Here is a 22,619-nt window from a genome sequence, read left to right on the forward strand (position 1 = left end):
TCAGTAAATCAAATTCAACAATATATAAAAAAGATACCGTATCATGACCAAGTAGAGTTTATTTCAGGAATGAAATGTTGGGTTTAACGCTCAAAAATCAATGTAATTCACTATATTAACAAACCAAAAAAGAAAAACTATATGATTATGTCGAGTGATGCAGAAAAGCAACTGACAAAATCCAACAACAATTTCTGATCAAAACTCTTAGCAAAAGAGAAATAAAAGGGAACTCCCTCAATCTGATAAAGGGCATCTATGAAAAACCTAAAACTAACATCATACTTAATGACAAAAGACTAATTGCTTACCCTAGGCAGGAGCCAGACTGGGATGTCTGCTCTCACTGGTCCTATTCAACACTGTGCCGGAGGTTCTTGCCAGTGTAATCACACAAGAGTAAAGAAATAAAACACATCCAGATTGGAGATGAAGAAGGAAAACTGTCTTTATTCACAGACGTTTTCAACTAGGTAGAAGATGCAATGGAATCTCCAAAAACTTTCAATAACTGATAAGTGAGTTTAGCAAGATTATAGGAACATGATCAGTATGGAAAAATCATTTGTACTTCTATGTACTAGCAGCAAACAATCAGAAACTGAAATTAACAAAACAAAATCATTTACAGGGACTTCCCTGGTGGCACAGTGGTTAAGACTCCATACTCCCAATGCAGGGGGCCTGGGTTCGATCCCTAGCTGGGGAACTAGATCCCACATGCGTGCCACAACTAAGACCTGGTGCAACCAAATAAATAAATAAATATTTTAAAAAATCATTTACAATAGCATCAAAACATATTAAATACTTAGGAAGAAATCTGACAAAAAAATGTAAAAGACCTGTACATTGAACACTACAAAACACTGCTGAGAGAAATTAAAGATGACCTGAATAAATGGACAGATATACCTTGTTCATGAGTTGGAAGACTCATTATTGTTAAGATGTCAATTCTCTTCAAACTGATCTAGAGAGTCAATACAATTCCAATGAAAATCCCAAGCAGGCTTTTTTGTAGAAACTGACAAACTAATTCTAAAATCCAAATGGAAAGGCAAATGACCTAGAATAGCCAAAACAACCTGGAAAAAGAACAAAGTTAGAACAAGATTTTTTATAAAGCTACAGTAATCAAGACAGTGTGGCACTGTATTGGCACAAAAACAAAAAGATCAATGGGAAAGAATAAAAAATAAAGAAATAGACCCACACAGTTTTCCACAAAAGTGAAAGACAACTCAATGGAGAGAGGGTAGTCTTTTCAAAAAATGATGCTAAAACTACTGGATATCCATCTGGAAAAAAAAAGAACTGTGATCCATATCTTATACCATATACAAAAATTAATTGAAAATGGATCAGACTTAAATGTAAAACTTAAAACTACAACATTTCTATTAAAAAAATAGAAGAAAACTTGGGACAGGCAAAGATTTCTTAGATACTAAAGCACAGTAATTAAAAGAAAAAAAGGACAAATTGGACTTAATCAAAATTAAAAATTTCTCCTCTTCAAAAGACACTGTTTAAAGGATGAAAAGACAAGTAACATACTGGGGGACAAAATCTTTGCAAAGCCCACATCTGATAAAAGAATTATATCCAGAAAATATAAAGAACTCTCACAAACTAATTATAAGAAAACAAATAATCTCATTTAAAAAATGGGCAAAATATTTGCTCACCGAACAGCAAACAAGCACATGAAGACATGCTCAACATCATTAATCATTAGGAAAATGCAAATTAAACCATAATGAGATATCACTACACATCTCCTAGAGGAGCTAAAATTAAACTGACCATACCAACTGTTCGTGAGGATATGGAGGAACTGGAACTCTCATACATTTATGACAGGAATGTAAAATGGTAAACCATATGGCAGTTTCTTAAAAAGTTACACATATACAATGATATGATCCAGTCATTCCACAAGTAAGTATTTTCCCAAGAGAAATGAAAGCACATGTTCTGACAAAAATTTCTATATAGATGTTCATAGAGTCTTTGTTTACAATAACAAAAAACTGGGAACAACCTAAATATTGATCGACAGATGAAAGGATAGACAAATTCTGATATATGCCTATAACAGAATACTACTTGACAATAAAAAGAAATTAAACCATTGATACATACTGTAACATGTACGAATCAAAAAATAATCTTGCCAGGTAAAAAAGAAAAGCAAATCAGAGAACAACCAACAGAATTCTATTTATGAAATTCTAGGAAATGCAAATTCCTCTTTATTGACAGAAAGCAGATCAGTAGCTGCCTGGGGACAGGAATAGGCAGGGAAGGGAAAAGGAGGGGCAGGAGAGAGGAATTACAGAGGAGAACAAAGAAACTTTTGGTAGTGATGCATATGTTCATTGTGTTGATTGTGGTGGTAGTTTCATAGATATATACATATGTGAAAATTTATCAAATTGTACAATTTGAATGCATGCAACTTATTGTATGTCAATTATCACTCAATAAAGCTGTTAAAAATAACATTTACAATATCATCCAAAAGCATGAAATACTAAGTGATAAGTTTAACGTGTTCAAGATCTTTACACTGGAAACTACTATAAAATATTGCTAAGAGAAATCAAAGAAGACCTAAATAAATGGAGAGATATATCATGCTCATGGATTGGAAAATTCAACGTTACTGAAATATCCACTCACCCAAAATTAATCTATATGTTCAATGCAATGCCCATCCAAAGTCAGCAGACTTTTGTGTAGAAATTGACAAAGAAATTTTAAAATTTCTTTGGAAATACAAAGGACACAAAATAGTCAAAATACTTCTGAAAAAGAACAAAGTTGGAAGACTTACAACACTACCTAATTTCAAGACTTAGTATAAAGCTACAGATATTAAGACAAACATGTAGATCAGTGAAACTGAATAAAGTCTAGAAATATACATACATATATATTTCAGTTAACTTTCAATAAAGACGCCAAGTTAAATTCAATAACATAATTTCAAAAAGTGGTGCTGGAGCAAATGGACATCCATATGGAAGGAAATGGAAGTCAACCCTTACCTCACACCATACATAAAAATTAAATCAATACATATCATAGACCTAAATATAAAAGCCAAAATTACAAAATTCTAGAAGAAAACAAAAGAGAAAAAGCTTTGTGAAGTTGGCATTGGTAAAGATTTCTTTTCTAAGTTTTCTTAGAAAACACAAAATGCATAAACCTTAAAAAAATATTGGCCAATTGGACTTCATTGAAATTTAAAACTTCTGTTCTTTGAAAGCCACTGTTATAAAAAAGAAAAAGCTAGCCACAGACTTTGAGAAAATATTTATAATGTAAATATCTGGGAAAGGACTTGTATCAAGAGCCTTTTATAACACAATAATAAAAAGATAAAAATCTTAAAATTTAAAATGGAAAAAAGAAGATACATAAATGGCCCATAGCACATGAATGCTCAATATCATTATTAATCAGAGAACAGTAAATTAAAACTACAGAGAAACACTACACACACACTAGAATGCCTAAAATTAAAAAGCCTGACAACACCAAGTGTTGGCAAGGATGGAAAGGCAAATGGAACTCTCATTCATCATTGGCAAAATGTAAAATGGTTCTATCTCTTATCCCTTTTCATACGACCCACCTATTCCACCCCTAGGTATTTATCCAAGAAAAATAAAATCATATATCCACACAGAGACTTGTACATAAATGTTCATAATAGCAGCTTTCTTCAGAACAGCCCAAAACTGGACACAATCCAAATATTCCACACAGGTGAATGGATAAACAAATGGTGCTATATTCATACAATGAAATAGTACATAACAATAGTCAGGAATGAACTACTACTGTTTCACACAACAACACGGATAATTCTCAAAAACATTATGCCAAACAAAAGAATCCAGACATCAAAAAATATATAATGTATGATTCTATTATATAAAATTCTAGAAAAACTATAGTGATATAAAGCAAGTCAGTAGATGTTTGAGGCTCACAGTAATGGGGGGACTCACAGTGAAGGGGCATGAGAGGACATCTGGAGGTAATGGAATGTTCTATATCTTAATTGTGGTGATTAAACTGATGTCTGTATTTGTCAAAATTCATCATCAAACTTAAAATGGATGCTGCTGCATGTAAACTTGATCTCAAAGATGATGAAAAATAAGTAATTTATTGTTTAAGCACACATATAGATGATAAACCAATTTTTTTTTTTTCAAATCAAGGTAATGATAATCACAAAATTTAGGACAGTGTCTAACCCTGGGTTAGGGGGCAGTTAGGAAGAAGGAAGGGAACTAGAAAAAAGGGAGGAATAATGCAGGGTTGGGTAATATTCATACTGTCATAAATAAATAAACAAAAAAATGTAAGAAAGGCACCATGTGGAGAGCAGTGATGATACTGTGTCACAATTAATCCAATTCTCTTGACCTGAAGTACAGATTTAAAAAAAAGGTAGTCACCTCACCCATATATTTCCCATGTCTCTGATGTAGGGAATATGCGAATAAATCCACCTCTCCGATCATTCTCTTCCTTCACCCTCCGTAAAACTTTGATCTACACGGAGGAAGAGAAAATAAAATAAAATGAGTACCTATTTTAAAAACTGTAATCCATGTGGTAATAGGACAGAGGAAGAGAGTTATGAACCGAGAATACAAAAGAAGCATGAAGGAAGAAATTAATTCCATTTAAGATGCTGTTTTTTTGAGAAGCTATTTCTCCCATGTTCAGTATAAGATATGAGTTGGTCATGAATATTACGAATCACTCACTAATTTTCACTGAAGCCTATGTTAACCCGCAAAGGCCTGAAATAGAGTTATCTTTACCTCCTCCATTGACAGACCAAGCACAGAACCACCTAACTTCGCCGGCACCTTCTCCCGCGCTGAGCCCACAAGGTTTTTCATTTCCGCGTCACTGGCAGAGAGTGGACGGCAACGCTAAGGAGAAGAAAAAAGAAAAACAAAAATATCTTTTCATCACCTTTCTTCATTTCCCTCTAGTCAGTCCCTCAACACCATTATGTTTCATAACATGTATAAGCTCAAATCCAAAGCCCATTTTCTGTAATTGATCTCTTAGCCTGAAACCCTGGGAAATAGATGAAAGCCAGTAAACTCAAAGAAAAGAAGAGAAAATAGAATAGTAGGAAAACACTATGGGTTAAGAGAGATACAAATTAAAAAAAGAAAGAAAGATGTCCACGTGGCTTTGTAAGCTAGTAACTTATTCCTAATCTTGGTTTTAGAATACATTTAATAGTTTGAAAGATATGGGAAAAAAATCTGAAAATAACCTCAACATAAGATTAAATATGTATTTATTTCAGTAAGTAACTATATTCTTTTCAGCACTGGGGAAGTAAAGTTAGGAAAAGTAAGACATAAAACAGAAAAACACACAATGAAGACCCGACGCAGCCAAAAAATAAAAATAAATAAATAAATAAAATTAAAAAAAAAAAGACCGAGAAACAGGAGCAATCTATTATGTCACAGATGAAAAAGTTGGACAGTGGGATGTTTTAGAACTTGAGGGGGAAATATTAGGATGAAAGTTATCAGTGACACAGAAGAGAGCTGTGAGCAAAAGGCTACAACTTGAGAAACACTGTAGTTGCTAGACTACAAGACACTGGATCTAGGATGACTGCCTTGGGTACTCCAAGGAGGCAGCCAAGTGGGTCATGTTCCTTATGGATCCCCAAAGATGATCTGGCTACTTCAGCTTCTGAATGATGATCAGGAAGGCTGTTGGAGAACAAAACTTTTAAGAGATTTTGATGTTATGAGAGCAGAGAAATACAAAGGTAACAAAGGAAATCAAATAGTATGAAGCATGAAGACACACTATTATTGAAAAAGATGACTGAAAAAATAAGGCAAATAAATCTGCCAACTACAAAGAATAAGGAATAATCCAAGAAATGGGGGTATAATTTGTCTCTCTAGAGTCCTGGAAGTAACTCTGACCAGACAGAAGAAGTCCTACCATCAGGAACCATTGTTTATTTTTCTTTTTGTATACACAGTCTATGGAAAGGCTTTTTGACAACTAACTTTTGACATTTTCAGCAGTACTCATTGTTATGGACTAAATGTTTGTGTTGCCCCAAAATTCCTACGTTGAAGCCCTAACCCCCACAATGTGACAGTATGTGGAGATGGGGCTTTTGGGAAGTAATAAGAGTCAGATGAGGACATGAGGGTGAGGCCCTGGTCTGACGGGATTAATAGCCTTTAAAGAAGAGCCACCAGGTTTCCCTGGTGGTGCAGTGGTTAAGAATCCGCCTGCCAAGGCAGGGGATGCAGGTTCGAGCCCTGGTCTGGGAAGATCCCACATGCTGCGGAGCAACTAAGCCCATGCGCCACAATTACTGAGCCTGTGCCCTAGAACCCGCGAGCCACAACTACTGAGCCCACATGCCGCAACTACTGAAGCCCACTGGCCTAGAGCCCATGCTCCACAACAAGAGAAGCCACTGCACTGAGAAGACTGTGCACTGCAACAGAGTAGCCCCCGCTCGCCACAACTAGAGAAAGACTGCGTGCAGCAACGAAGACCAAACGCAGCCAAAAATAAATAAATTAATTTAAAAAAAAAAAAAAGAAGAGCCACCAGAGAGCTTGTTCTCTCTCTCTTTCTCTCTGCCTGAGCAAGCACAAGGAGGTCATGTGAGCACACAGCAAGATGGTGACCACCTACAAGCCAAAAGAAGAGGCCTCAGAACAAAACCTACCTTGCCAGCACCTTGATCTTGGATTTCCCAGCCTCCAGAGCTGTGAGAAATAAGTTTCTGTGGTTTAAGTCACCCAGTCTATGGTATTTTGCTATGGCTGCCCACGCAGACTAATGCACACCTGTACATAAACAACCATGAATGGCTTTACCTTTGGACACAAGGGAGACCAATATATACTAATCTTCAAAGTTAGCATGGAGTTATAAAACACAGATTTTCTGATAGGAAACTCCATGGAAGAAAAACCACGAAATGAGCAGATACAAGCACCAAGTGAAGGTAGGAACTTTTATCTCTTTAACTTTTCCTGTGGTATCTTCAGCATCTAGAACAGTACTTGGGATGGAGTAGGAGATCAATAAATGTTTTTTGAACAAATAAGTAAATGAATAATGTGCTGACACATAGATCAACCATGGTTAGAATTAAACTTTGCAGAGGATTTTGGGAAAAAATTTAACTCCCTTCTGATCTCTGGAAATACATTATACAGCACATGTTGGAAATCAAGAAGAATGTTTAAGATTTAAGAAGGGAATCAATATAAGTAATAGAATCATTTAAAAAATTTTTTAAAGTGTGACTTCTTATTTAGCATATAACTTGGAAAAGCCAAAATATTAAATGGATGTTTTGAGGACTTCTGTCATCTTCACACACTACCTATTGTTTGCTAAAAAGACTTATCTACCTCACATGTGACAGCATGGCTTTGATCAGAAAGCCACTGGCAGTAAATCCTCCAAAGTCAAGCTGCCTTATCACTTCACACTATTTAAGAATATCTTGAAGTCTTCTGAAATTGTGAAAGAAGACAATATGAAGTAAGCATTCATTTTAATGATGTAATAAAAATAAAGATTAAGCATCTTAGAATAGAAAGAATGTTATTTTAAGATGCTGATTAACTGTATTACCAGGTTAATAAGAAAAAATATTTTAAGAAATAGTTATTACCTATAGGAGTAGTTTTAAGGAATGGTCATATTTATAAGAACATGGATCAAGTCACTACTGAATAACATCTAATGAGCACATCCAATTTTTAAAAAATTATTTTCCTTTTTTTTGTCCTTTTGTTTTGTTTTTGTTGGTTCAGTCTCTTATCTGTTTTTTCATTGTTAGGGTTTTTTTCTGTTTGCTTATTTATTGTTTACTTTTCGTTCTTATCTTTTTAACTTTTTTTTTTTTTTTTTTTTTTGCTTTTCTAGGACCTAATTTTCATCTTTGTGGAACTGCTTCATGATATTCCTGGCTTCCAGAGATTGAGACTATTATAATGATGTTGCAATCTTCCTCTATTCATCTAAACCTGCTCCCCCAAACAATGAATTAGCTCTCCAAAACTCTCCCAGTCATTTTTAAAGAGTTGTCTCCTACATACATTCACAACCACTCTTTTGTTACTCACAGTCCACAGTCCTAACTCTAGCCACTGTGTGCCTACATGAGGGCTATTTGGGTGGGGTGGGTAGGAGTTTAAGCAGGTGCTGCTGGCTGGGGCTTTTGGGAGGTTAGAAAAGGAAGGGGTAATGGTGCTTGTTAGATGAATGCTTCAGCTGTTAACTCCCATAAACCGACTGTTTTATTCTTTTATTGCCACAAATACCACCAGAGCGCAAAGAAAAGGTCAATGCTACTCCAAAAGAGAAAAAAAAATGTGGCTAGAAACTCCTTTAATCTCTTCACCTATTTACTTCAATGTCAACTATTAAGAAGGTTGAGAGGGAGAAAAATAGGAAAAGTTGTAGCTCTCGAAGTCTAGGTATCTCAAATGCCTCTCTAAAATCCACCCAGGTTTCCTGTGTCTTTGGGGAAGCCAGTGGAAAATAATCAGACTAGAAAGTCAAAAATATTTTGCCAATCTCAGCTTTTCAATAAATTTGAGATGAGAGAATTTTTTAAATCTACATAATATCTGCTGTACTGGTTTATACAGGAATGTATTTATACAGGAACAACAAAGCATTACTATCCTAGACCACTGGTTGAAACCTACCAATATTTATTAATGAAATGAACTCTTAACAAATGAATTATAGACACAGATGAGAGAAAAAGCAGAGGGAAAAGGGGAGAAGATGGTATAATAATTAAAAAAAAAAAAGAAAAAAACCAGAAATGCTTATGAGTGCCAAGGAGATACTTGGAAATTAAAAGCAAAGCAAAAGAAAAAAAGGAATCAGAATGATTTGAAAGGCCATCAGGACTGTCAAGAGCAAAGCAGTTCAAATACAAGCCATTCTGTGGTTTTGACTTTGGGCACATCAGCTCAGCTATGTTCTCTGGGTAGTGGATAGAATACATCCACATACTCCAATGGATTGACTAAATACACTAAGGAAATAAAGCTCCTCTAAACTTAAAGGGAACCATTGCCCCTGGCTAGTTACACAAGATTTAAACTACTGGGTTCTCAGATAGACTTTAAACTGTCTCAGTAAAAATTCTACCATGCAACATGCATCAAAGTTGTTAAATTATAATTAGTACAACGTAGGACTCAGAAATATACCCAGAGAAGAAACCAATATGCATCTAACCTTCATTGCTAGGGAAGAACTGGCTGAGAATGTGAAATTATTGAGACAGGGAATCACCTGCCCCCACTCACAGCAGTAAGAAACAGGTGTTGAATCAGAAAAATGGTTCTCACCCTAAAGAAAGCTGGCAAGTACCAGTAAGGAGAACTGGACAAGAGGTAGAATATGAAAAAAAACGGTGAGGTATCCTCAAAGATATCAAAATTGAGGGGCAAAAAAAAAATCTGCTTGACAGAGAACACATACAAAGAATAAAAAGCCTCCCAATGCAACTTTACAAAGTTTAGAATTCTGTGTTAAAAATACATGGACTAGCAATAGCTCAATTTATATGTGATGCATCTTGCCACTCAGAAAATAAAAAGTCAAGTTTAAAAAGCAAAATGAATCAGTTCTATCAAAGAAAAGAAAATGAACAAAAAAACCACATATGAATAAATCTGGGTGGAAACAGACCAAAATTGGCTAATAGAGAAGGCTTACATATAATGATAACCGGAAGTATACGACTTTGAAATTAGGGGAAAAAAAAAAAGCAAGTAAGTAGGTTTGTGTTACAGTAAAAAAAAGATATGCAGCATCTGAAAATCTGTACTAAATGTAAGTCAGCAGGTCTGAGAGACATGCATCTTGCTATTAACAGAACTGGCTTTAAAAACAAAAAAATTTACCAAAACCACTTACAATTATGTTTGAAAAATCATGAAGAACTAAGGAGGTACCAGAGGATTAGGAAAAAAAAAAAAAATGAGACACCAATCTTCAAAAATTTAAGAAGTATGCTTCTGGCGATTACCGCCTGGTGAGTCTAACTTGAATCCCTAGTAAAATAATGGAACAAATATTAAAAGAAAAAAATCCATAAACATTTAGAGTTTAATGGGCTCATAAAGAATAGTAGTACAGAGACTGCTTATTTATTTTAAAATATGCTTTATAATTTTGATGTTTAGGACAAAATAACAAAAAGGGGGAATAGAGCAAATATATTTAATGTCTTTGGATTTTAGAGAAGCATTTGTGAAAACTTCATATAGTTTTTATTTTAAATTATATTTCCAATCAGGACTTAGCATCATGATATAATAAATAAAATATACCAACAAAAGCTGAACACAGTTAAAAGATGCAACTGTAGGATAAGATAAGAAGCAGTGAATCAAGTTGGGAAGTGATCAGGTACTGATTAAGCATTATTTAGAATCTGTATTGATGTCTGGGAGGATGAATAATTAATTAATTATTTATTTAATTGGGTTGATTTGCATTTGTTGATGACAGTAAATGTGAAAAGACATGACTATAGATAAATGAATATCAAAATAACACCAGATACTGACAATGCAAAAAGGGAAATCAAAACAGTACTCAAGGGCTTCTCTGGTGGCACAGTGGTTGAGAGTCCGCCTGCCGCTGCAGGGGACACGGGTTCGTGCCCCGGTCAGGGAGGATCCCACATGCCGCGGAGCTGCTGGGCCCATGAGCCATGGCCGCTAAGCCTGCGCATCCAGAGCCTGTGCTCCGCAACGGGAGAGGCCACAACAGTGAGGGGCCCACGCACCGCAAACAAAACAAAACAAAACAAAACAAAAAACAAAAAACAGTACTCAAAAGTATGAAGGAGACTAAATCTTCTGAGGGTAAACTATGTGTCCAAAAGTATCCCCAATATTTTACCTACTTTTGATCATTCCTTTCTCAGCATAACTCCATGTACGTATTACTATCCTCATTTGACAGATGCGGGAAGTGAGCCTGAGACGTAAGGGAACATGCCCAAGGTCTAACAGTTACTGGCAGAGTTCAAATTTGAACCCAGGTCTATCTGACTTCAAAGTCCTCATTCTTCCCACAAAACCATATCACCTGCTTGAACACTGAAATGTAATTTCTGGGGCGTGAAAAATGTTGAACCATAGGTATTCAAGGGAAGGGAGAAATGTAGAAAGAGAATCATCAGACAACAAGCAAAAAACTGTGACTTCACAATCTGACACCACCAGAAAAAGAAAAGCTTACACGGTCTAAATGGCCTGAGCAGAAAGTTTCTTCTCTTTTCTCACTTAGCTCTGATGAAACTACTGTGGATTTGAGAGTGCTTCATTAATAGAAAGATAGGGACAAGGTAGAACATTGCAAAGGACAGTAAGAGTCGAAGAATTCAATATGTTTAAGGTTGGCTGAATAAAGGCAGAAAGCCTTTGTGTCATGTGAGCAGTGTTGAAATAAATAACCACTAAAGAGAGGCCTTGCTCGTCCACAGGTTATTCGCAACTTATGGCAATTCAAGCAATGGAGCTAGGTGGAATAGAATTAAAATGAGTAATGGGACATTAAGATTAGATTTCCACGTCAAAGACACTTCTTTGGAGTCAAATTCAGAAGGCTACGAAACAGTACTTTAATGTTCTCCTTAAATAGGTTAGGTCAAGAGATATTTAGAGTGCAAGCTCTTTGAAGTCAACAGCCTTGGTTTTTGTTTGCCACAGAGAGCAGCTTGCACACTTAGGTACCTGCTGAATACAAAACACTATTACAGAGTTTTGAATTCTACCAACTAAACAACAAAACTTGTGTTACAAAACCACACTAATCAGTTACCAAATACTAGACAACACAGCCAGTGAGTCTTTTTTTCATTTCTTTGATTCATATAAACCATGTAAATCACTTTATCAAAAACAGTAGCTAAGAAAGTTATAATTCCAGCTTCCAGCTTACCAGAAACACTATCTACAAATGCCAAAATAAATATACTGGGGCTTTTTACTAAAGAACTAATAGTTGCAAGTGACACACTTATAAATGAGAACATCTACATCACTCATATCAAAGCATCAAATCCTATCACTTCAAAAGATGTTAAAAAAAATCTGCACAGAAGAAAGTGACAGTTCATTTCACATACTGCTAACAAGAATAGAAAGAGGACAAATGCTGATCATTAAGAGACTGAGATAACATATTTTGTCTTTATTTTAAACGTAGCATCTGAGACACCAAATATGGCAGAGTTTCTAAGATTCATAAAACTGCAAATTACTACATGTAAGAAAAGTCATCTGTTAAAAAACTCAAACACAGCCCAATACCCAATGTGAAAACATTTCCAATATTAAGCTACCGACAAGGGTATGTTTCATAAGATGTCTGCACAAATGAAAGGTGACTTGTGCACTATGATATTTCTTTCCTGGAATATTTTGGTCAGAACAATAGATATGCCTCTAAACTCTGTTCATCATTTAAATTCAACTGCCTCTGTCACAGCATAATCACCATCAGAAAAAGAGGATTCACAAATTCCTGCAACCTCTACTCTTATATACTACATCCAAAAAGATCTCTGTGCATTCACTTTCACTTATTCTATTTTACATTATTAAACTGTTCAAAAAGCAGGTGCATGAAATATGTACTGTGAAACAGTGAAGCTAAATGGCTTTTCATTTGGGGAATGGAGATAAAACTTTGAATGAAATCTCCAAACGATCCAGAACTTACCTGTTTGGTGCTTGAGGACTGAAACTGTGCAGATACTGGACGCTATAAAAGACAGAAAAATGGAATAAAGCCTTATCTTTTCCTAACATGCCTGTATTTTCCAACTCCTACATCTATGGTGACAAAAATAATCTTCAAGCAGACAGCAAAAGCCAAAGCCCTATATTTTGCTCTTAAAAGATTAGAGCATTTATTATCGTTCACACTGCATTCTCCTGCGGTATAACCGTTCCAGTTTCACCTTCTCACCACTGAGAACTCAATCCTACTGTCACGTACTGAAGATCCTGAAGTTAACTATTCTACCTGATAAAATGGTCTCACACAGTACATGTAATCTATAGCTTCTTTAGCCTTTAAGTAAGTGTCCTGTGGACTGCTCATGGATGAAGTCATGCCATCACCCACCAGTATGCAGAACAAACAGTGACTAGAGTCTCCACTACGTGCAAAGAGTCACCAGTAAAAGCTGACAGGCGAGCTAAGAAAAGGGATCAATTCATCCAAGATTGACATACAGCTACTCCTAGAGTGGAACTTGCAGAAACTGTCAATGATGCACAGAAACATTCGTAATCCTTTATACACAGTCCTGTGGCTCTTGCCACAGATACTGCAGAAAACAATTTGCAAAGGAACGCGATTGCCTAAATTCAGTTTTCCTAGTACGCCTAGGTTAACCCTCTACCAGCTTGGTGCTTTGTGACCACTTAGAGGGGTGGGATAGGGAGGGTGGGAGAGAGACGCAAGAGGGAGGAGATATGGGGATACATGTATATGTATAGCTGATTCACTGTTATAAAGCAGAAACTAAGACACCTTTGTAAAGCAATTTAAAAAAAAAAATTAAAGAAAACCCTTTGATCTGTGATGTACTGATCAAGTACAACCCTGTTGCCTGGTTTCACTTCTAATCTAAGATAATATCCCTTAAAATATAGTTCACCCTGTTCCACACCACAGCACTAATGCTAATAGGGAATAATTCTAAGGCAAGAGGTCACAGGCAACCAATAAACTGAATCCAGCTCAAGGACATGCTATGTTTCATCTGCAAAGTATTAGTTTTTAAACTGAACTCTTGTTGCCAGTATTTTAAAATAAGATTTCTGATTTCTCTTGACAGTAGGAAGATCTAACAACACTTGGCCCACACTCACGCATGGCAATGATCAGCCAGAGCACGTAAGTAAAAGAGCTGCCCTTCTGCTAGGAAGCATGCACTGCCCAGTTTACTGCAGTCACAGCACTCTTAGATGTCTCATACCTGGCCCTAGTTACCCTTTCACATTGTCTCTCTGAAGCCCCTAGAGGCATCTGAGTTTGTAAACCCTGTTCTAATGAAAAGTTATGTGAATAAATAATGGTACATAAGCTTAGCAAACAGAAGTAGCAGTAATCTACACGGGACCAGCGAGCAAAAGGAAGAGAAGTGGGAGGAAAAAAGGGAGAGGTGGAGGGCTAAAGTGGCGGTAGGGGGAACATAGGAGGGGCGAAGTAAGGGAAAGGGGAGGGACAGGGAGAAGCAGCAGCTGTTTCTGCCCTCAAAGAGCTTACAATCTAGCAGAGGAGTACTGGACAATTTAAAGGCAACAAGTCAATGAATGCAAAACAATGCAATAAAGAACCAGTAAATAATGATGCAATGAAAAGAAAAGGTCATGACAGAGTGGAATGGACTTAATAAGAAACGATCTCCAAACTTCTGAGCAGGTGAGGTAATCAATCCAGATGGGAAGACAGGAGGAAAGTGGACCTTTTGGATAGGAAGAAACGCTAGAGGCAAAGAAACACAAGTGGAAACTAGCCAGGTCTAGATGGGCAGGGACTGATCAGATGATGGAATAGGTAGGCAGAATGATGAGCTGATTGGTTTAACTGGAACAAAAATGCAGAGTACGCAGACTGGCGCCACACTGGGTCAGATGATGTTTCAGACACCCATGCACAGTTTTCTGCAGGCACTTATCTCATTTAACTTCAATCTACACCTCATGATCATTGAGGGTCCCTGTGAAGAGACTCACATGTAGAGAAGATACTATTTCAACTGAGCATCTTCTCTGCGAAGCTAGTCTGAAGATCAAAAAGAATGCAGCAGGGCTTCCCTGGTGGAGCAGTGGTTAAGAATCCGCCTGCCAAGGCGGGGGACACGGGTTCGAGCCCTGGCCCGGGAAGATCCCACATGCCTCAGAGCAACTAAGCCCGTGAGCCACAGCTACTGAGCCTGCACTCTAGAGCCCACGAGCCGTAACTACTGAAGTCTGCGAGCCACAACTACTGAAGCCTACGTGCCTAGAGCCCGTACTATGCAACAAGAGAAGCCACCACAATGAGAAGCCTGCACACCACCACGAAGAGTAGCCCCCACTCACTGCAACTAGAGAAAGCCCACACACAGCAACAAAGACCCAAGCAGCGAAAAATAAATAAATTAATTAAAAAAAAAAAAAAGAATACAACAGAGTAAAGATGAGGAATTTGTAGATTCCCTCTCTGTGCCTCGTTTATGAGCATATCAATTTGAGAAAACAGAAAGTGATTTTTAAAAAGAGAGAAAAAGAAAAAAGGAAAAGACAATGAAAAAAGAAGCCAAAAGAAAAGAAAGAAAAAAGCAGAGAGTAAGTTGGTTTGACAGCATTAAAAGCATAAGCTATTAGCTGTGGCTGAATATAACTGCCTCCTGTCTAGAATGGTCCCCCAGTTCTCCGGCTGTAAGTGACCTTATAATCATAGCGCTTCTGCTCACTCCTTGACAACAGCTGCCACTTTGCAGTAAGCTTCCTTGGGGCTTCCTGTTGCTGAATTTGCTTACCTGAGGTTTCTGGAAAGGGTTTCGCCTGGAAGACTCAAAGGTGGGATAAATTGGCCGGGTTGAGGCCCGCTGGGCAGGATCTTGACATACAAACCCTGAATGGGGAATGGGAAATATTAAAGCCTGCCATTTTCTAAGAAATTAGCAGATTTAGCTGCACCTTTCCTTTAGATGGACAAACTCAGTTTCACTGTCATAAACGTTACAGAGATCCATCCTCAGGAGGTTTAGGCATGACTCTCCCATACACATACTCCACTTGAACTTCGAACCACCACAACTGCAGCAAACAAGTAAGGAATATATGCAGATAAACCAGCCTTCCTCGGGGAGCTGGGGGGCTGAAATGTGATACTGATGGAAGAAGAGATGTAGACTTCTGATGAACTTCAGAGTAAAAGTGCAAACCACCACTTAAAAACACACAGTGGTTAATAAAGACAAGTTATTTCAAAGTGGCTTCCTGGGTGGTGACTGGAAAATAATGTTGTTTACCAGGAGAACCCAGAAGCAAGTGAGGGGTCTTGTCCTGTTATAGGATCCACTTCTGGAACTGCTAAAGGTGGTCTATTGGCAGCTTCCAAAATGGGCTTTGTAGATTACCCATTGCTTAAGAAATTAAGCTTCGGCCAATTTCACTTATTTCCTAAAAGGAAGCAAATTCTCATCTAAGGAGAACACGGTAGCAAAGTTTTACAGCATTTGCTGGTACACCAAGTGTCAGTTCATTTCAAGTGTATTTTATCATGTCTTTTTAGAGTACTTAAGACAACAACAACTCCAAACCCAAAACATACCCACCTGGCTGCCCATCTCCATCTCAAAGTTCTGGCTTATCTACTCAGAAAGGGATTGCTTCCTTGGCTGCTTCAGTTACAACCACTACAGAAGAGCGCCGACACCAGTAGAGACTGCCTAGCAGAAACACAGCCAGTCTCCTTCGTAACAAAGCCTCTTCAGTGGGTTTCACTATCTCAGCTCAGAGAAAAATATATTTTCTCCAGATCTTTGCTTAATTCTCTTCCTCAGCTCCTAATTCCTGTGCCCCAGGAATTAGGTCTCAGCCCTAGCTGTGGTTCAGCCTCAGGGCAGGATGGAGCCAGGGGGAACAGAAACATATAAACACTTCCCTGAAAATATCATTTTTTAGTACAAAACATTTAGCATGGCTGAGAAACTGCCAGTTGGCAACACCTACAGAACCTGACAAAATGGATGCACTGCTTAACTTTTATATGAGTTTTCAGAAAACACTACTACTCACCTACAACAGTGAACATATCTGAAATCATACTGGCTTTAATCTTTAGGTCCAGAGGTGCATCACTAACAGAACAAAGAAAGAAAAGAGCAATCAATAATTTTATAGGTTAACAGAATAGCTGCCCCTAATAGGCCTTAATACAGCAAAGCTACCAAATGTCAATGAGGAGATACACATAAAGCACATCAAATCCATGGGGGAAAAAAAAAACATCTGGGCAAAAATTCTAGAAATAAAAGCCTGGCATCAAACTCATCCTCTGCAAGGCAGGCCCAGATCTAAGGCGCTTATCCCCTGACATGCAATCTTTTTATTCCAGAAGGTATTGTGCAATTCAAACTTTGCACAGGTCATAACACTGCTTCACTATCACTGTGGATTTGAGAGGTTCAGATTTTTAATATGCTCTTTGATGAGTGTGCCCATCGTTCAATTTTTTTTTTTTACTGCTGTGATAGTCAAATCACATTCACATGCAAGAGAAGAAACTTGGGCTATCTCTGTACATTTTTTAAGGCTTCATTTTCCATTCTAAATCCATCTTCTTAAGCTTGCAGGCTTGCAAATGAAGGCAAAAAAAAAAAAAATACAAGTTATACCAAAATATCACCAGATGATGCAGCAGGAACCCACATGGAAACAGAAACAACATGGTCCGAAAGCAGGGGGCATCCCTATGGCAGTGATGCCATACTGGCTTTGGAGTTGAGGTGTTCCTGCAGAAACCAGAGTCCTCTGGCTGCTGACCCAATGCCTTATCCTGGGGCTCTCTAACATTGTATAATGTACATTGCTGGGAAATCTGCAAAACGCTGACTTAACCAAAGTGTAGCACAACATCTGAAGCATCTGTATTATCCAGCGCTACACCTTACTACTGGGGTTAAGCCAAACTCCCACCCTACAAAGTAGTCAGTCTGTCTTTATTTGATTACTTGGCATTTTCCCAAAATTTCTCATTGTTAAAAATGCAGCTGCTGGGTGGTCTCTGTCATAAATCTCTTGGGTTTTCTAGCTGTTTAGAGAAGCACAGAGCTAACAGAAACTCTGGCTGTAGCCACAGATAGAAGCAGAATCTTCTCTGGTATTGAAAAATAAGTTTCTTTCCTTCTTCTAAACAATAGATAGGTTAAAAAAAATTTTTTTAAAGATTGTTTGAAGTCTTTAGGCTTTAATCTTGGATGGATAACACCAGGACGTGGACAGGATAAAAGGACCAGATATTATCTACACTACCCTAGGCCCAGCTCTATACCTTTACGGTATATGTGGATTAGAGTACGTATAAACTTTTGGTGGCGAAGGAAATTCAATATCTCATGTATTTCTTTACCCTTAGCAGAACACCTACAAAGCTTAAAAAAAGAGAGCGCGAGAGGAAGCGCACTGGGGATAAAAATGAAAGAAGCATCCCTTAGAAGCCCAATAAGACAGTAAACAGAGATTGCAAATTGACTAGTAAGATAGGGGTCCATAGTTGCAATATGGACTCTGACAATATACCACAAATCCCCCAAATTTAGAAATTCTAGTCATCTCAATCTAATAACCATGGGGAAAAAAATCTCCCAGCGCCAAGAGAAATGACCAAAAAAAAAAAAAAGTGTTTTAGAGCTGCTTATTGAAGGTTCGTCCTTTTCTAGTTGATGGAACAGACTACTTACCAGGCCAAAGAGGGAGAGAGATTCACTTCCAACAACCATGGCTTCAGCGTAGAATCTATGAGCACGTCAAAGCCATAGAGTTCTAGAAGTACAACATAACACAATACACAAGATCATTTTCCATGTCACAAGCGAACAAAGATCTGGAAGGTTCAATCCAACCAACTCCCATCAAGGCCTAGAAATTTGCTAAGTATCAAGAGGCAATAGAAGTAGAGAACTTTCAAGTCTAAGAGAAATCAAGTTCTAGAGATAATAAGAGAATAATGCTATAAAACTCCAGTTTCTACCATCCACTCTATTGACATTCCTGAGCTCTACACAGAAAGTGACCTGACTCTAGAAGTTAACCAGCATGATTCTGCTGCTGTCTGGAAGGGTAAAAAAAAAAAAAAAATGTTAGGAAAAGGAATGCAACAAGTACATCCAATATCAATGCTGCTTTGGGCTTGTTCTAGATTGTTCTCCCCCACTACTTCCCCCACCACACTCTGAAAACAGGAAAATCTACAGAAGGCACCTCTCTAGGATCTTCCCATCACACTTTCTTAAACCAAGACCTTACTTCTGCAACCTAGGTCAAGAAAACATCCAAGCAGAAAACATATTCTTTCCCCTCTATGGTTTCAATTCCTCTTTGAAGGTAGAAAATAAAATACACTGGCCCAAAACAGAAAGACAGAAGAGAAAGGAGAGAGCCAGTGGCAGCCAAGCAAGACTGTGACGAGCCATAAAGGAGGGAGCCAGAGATCAAATTTCCATGGCTTCTGGATTCTTTATTGATTCTTGTCCCCTAAGTCCCCAACTGTTACAAAGACCAAAGCCAGAACCATTAGCAGGCTCTTCTCCCAGAATGCAGGGATGAGAGGCTAACTTTGGAACCTCAGCTGGCAAACTTTACTCTCATTATTATCATTATTATACTTTTTTTGGCTGCACTGGGTCTTCGTTGCTGTGCGTGGGCTTTCTCTAGTTGCAGTGAGCAGGGTCTACTCTTCCTTGTGGTGCATGGGCTTCTCACTGTGGTGGCTTCTCTTGCTGCGCAGCACGGGCTCTAGGCACGTGGGTTTCAGTAATTGCAGTAGGTGGGCTCTGTAGTTGCAGCACGCGTGCCCTAGAGCACGTGGGCTTCAGTAGGTGCAGCGCATGGGCTCATTAGCTGCAGTGCACGGGCTCTAGAGAGCGTGGGCTTCAGTAGTTGTGGAGCGCAGGCTCAGTAGTTGTAGCTAGCAGGCTCTAAAGCGCAGGCTTGGTGGCGCACGGGCTTAGTTGCTCCATGGCATGTGGGATCTTCCCGGACCAGGGATCAAACCCGTGTCCCCTGCATTGGCAGGCAGATTCTTAACCACTGAGCCACCAGTGAAATCCCTCATTGTTATTATTAATGAGGCCCTCTTGGGGACTTCCCTGATGGTCCAGTGGTTAAGAATCCACCTTCCAAAGCAGAGGACACAGGTTCGATCCCTGGTTGGGGAACTAAGATCCCACATGCTGCAGGGCAACTAAGCCTGCATGTTGCAACTGCTGAGCCTGCGTGCTCTGGAGCCCGCGTGCCACAACTAGAGAGAAGCCCGCGTACCGCAACGAAAGATCCTGCAGGCCGCAATAAGATCCCACAACAGCCAAATAAATAAATATTAAAGAAGAAAACAAAAATGAGGCCCTCTCCACAGCCCTCCTTAGTATACATACATCAAATACATCAGACTTTCAGAAGCCCCACTCGTTCCCAAACATCCCACTCTGTGTCCCTCAGATAAACTGTTTACACACACCTTCTTCCCAAGAGAAAAGACTAGCTTCCTTACAGTTCGACCAGAGGTCATAAGCCACACAGCTCACAGCCATGGAACACAACCAGGTATTTTCCAGAAATTCACTTTGAAACACATCTCTTTACTTCAAGAAGGATTTCCCATTTCTCAATCCTCTCAAAAACATAGAACAAATGTAGGCTTCTAAAAAGCTGGTGCCAAAGATTCTCTTCTAGAACATGAAGTCTGGTGTAATGGGAATCTAGAGACCTGGATCCTCCTTACCACACCACCTTTTATTCACTGTGGAGCGTGGGGGAATCATCTCTCTCTCTGATACCTTATTAGCTCCCTCTGGCTTCCCCTATTCTCTTTATTAATCACCATTTGTCGATCTCCATATGCTCAGCTAACCTATATCCAGAATTCCTATTTAGGCAATATAGATTCAGGTAGATATTCATATTCAAATTCTCTCTCAGGTAAAGTTTGCATGAAGGAGTTGGTTTCCATAGTACTTATTTAGGATTCCATTTAATTTGCAAAAATAATCACAAACTATGAGAGTCTGAGATAGGATTCACCCTCATGTAAACCACACAAAAATCATATACTATCTATACTTTAAAGGTGTAAAGAAAAGAAAGCTCCTTTACCTATCTTATTTTCGGTAGCACATTCATAGCTTTTATAGCTGGTACATTCTCGTAACCTGATCTTCAGTCATCCCATGGTATACTCCCCCCTTTCTATGATACAGCACTAGTAAAGGCATTTAAAAGGAAAAACCTAATTACAAAAACTACAAATCCATGTTAGAATTACACAAGTAGAGGAAGTATAATGAGTCTGATTCAAGAAAAATAACATTCTCTTCAGTTTTTAAAACCTAAAGCACAGGATTCAATTATCTCATAAAGTGGTAATATTAATAATAATAATAATAGCGTAAGGAATGGAGTGAGAATAATGACTGGTGCACATATTGATCAGATTTGCAGAATCAGCCACAAATGAACACAAACTGAAATCAGAAAAACGATCAATAAGACCCATTATTTAAACACCTCACAATAAGCAACCGACACATTTACTTTACTGTCTCCCCAGTTAAGAGGCAGATTCTAAGAATCTAAGCTGAAAGGCTGAGAACCAATAATGTGGAAAGTAAGGGGAAAGGAAAACACAAAAACAAAAAAACAACCCAAAGAAAGAAAACACCCTTTACAGTGCAACTTAATTTTCACTCAGGTGAATAAATCCCACCAGGGCTAAACGATCTCAAAATCAGCTTTGAATCTAACTAACATCTGGATCTACCATCACTTGAGGGTCGGGTATGTGATAGCACTGCAACACAGCGCAAAGCCCAGCTCACCTGAGAGGCGGAACTGGGGGAGAGGACTGGGGTGAAAAAGAGAGCATTTGTATCAGGTTTATCTCTTACAACAATCAACTCGGCTTAATCAAAAGCATTTGGGTCCTTGGCAGGCTACTAGAGTCCTTATAATGACCCTTTTAACTGACGATTGGTCTTTTCTGAGGACATTAAAGATTTTAAACGGTAAAAAGTATCAATAGGTTGTACTGAGGATATTAAATTTCCTCACCTTTTAATGTTGTGTGTTTTAGCAGCAGTGCCTACAATTTCAAAAATTCAGTATCCAGGGTGAGCTACACCAGTGTTCCTGTCGTTTAAAGGTGTAGGCAAGCTAGGCTTTTCCAGTTCTGAGAGCTACTTTCTTTGTTCCTCTGCATTGTCTTCATCGTGACAGAAAAGCAAGTGTTTTTAAAGGACTGTTGCTACCACCTTATTCAACAATGTTTCCTCAAGAAAATTTTCCTTGGTGAGATATATTTCCTTCAGCCCCCAGCCAAATCAAAACAAACTTGAAAATGTGACTAGTGAATGGTAAGAAGCCTGACTCCACCTCGTATTTTACATTAGCGCCCTTACCCCCCTATTTCTTTCAAGCAGCGTTTTTTTTTTTTTTTAATTTATTTTATTTTTGGCTGCGTTGGGTCTTCGTTGCTGCGTGCGGGCTTTCTCTAGTTGCGTTGAGCAGGGGCTACTCTTCGCTGTGGTGCGCAGGCTTCTCATTGTGGTGGCCTCTCCCGTTGTGGAACATGGGCTCTAGGTGCACAGACTTCAGTAGTTGTGGCTCGCGGGCTCTAGAGCGCAGGCTCAGTTGCTGTGGCGCACAGACTTAGTTGCTCCGCGGCACGTGGGATCCTCCCGGACCAGGGCTCGAACCTATGTCCCCTGCACTGGTAGGCGGATTCTCAACCACTGCGCCACCAGG

General features: G+C 38.4%; 1 protein-coding gene across 7 annotated transcripts in view; it reads right to left on the bottom strand.

Annotated features, from left to right (window-relative positions):
• Positions 1-22,619, bottom strand: part of TTLL5 (tubulin tyrosine ligase like 5) — a 305,725-nt gene that overhangs the window by 215,260 nt on the left and 67,846 nt on the right. For 5 of the 7 annotated variants that reach the window (XM_060004157.1, XM_060004152.1, XM_060004155.1 and 2 more), the window contains exons 13-18: positions 18,563-18,644; positions 16,899-16,960; positions 15,635-15,729; positions 12,820-12,861; positions 4,857-4,970; positions 4,490-4,581 (exon numbers count right to left, since the gene is read on the bottom strand). In XM_060004157.1, the coding sequence (XP_059860140.1) occupies positions 4,490-4,581; positions 4,857-4,970; positions 12,820-12,861; positions 15,635-15,729; positions 16,899-16,960; positions 18,563-18,644 (487 nt within the window). The remainder of the gene's footprint in view (positions 1-4,489; positions 4,582-4,856; positions 4,971-12,819; positions 12,862-15,634; positions 15,730-16,898; positions 16,961-18,562; positions 18,645-22,619) is intronic. The other 2 variants (XM_060004154.1, XM_060004156.1) reach the window with 1 other exon arrangement.

Source organism: Delphinus delphis, chromosome 2, assembly GCF_949987515.2.
Source record: "Delphinus delphis chromosome 2, mDelDel1.2, whole genome shotgun sequence".
NCBI lineage: Eukaryota > Metazoa > Chordata > Mammalia > Artiodactyla > Delphinidae > Delphinus > Delphinus delphis.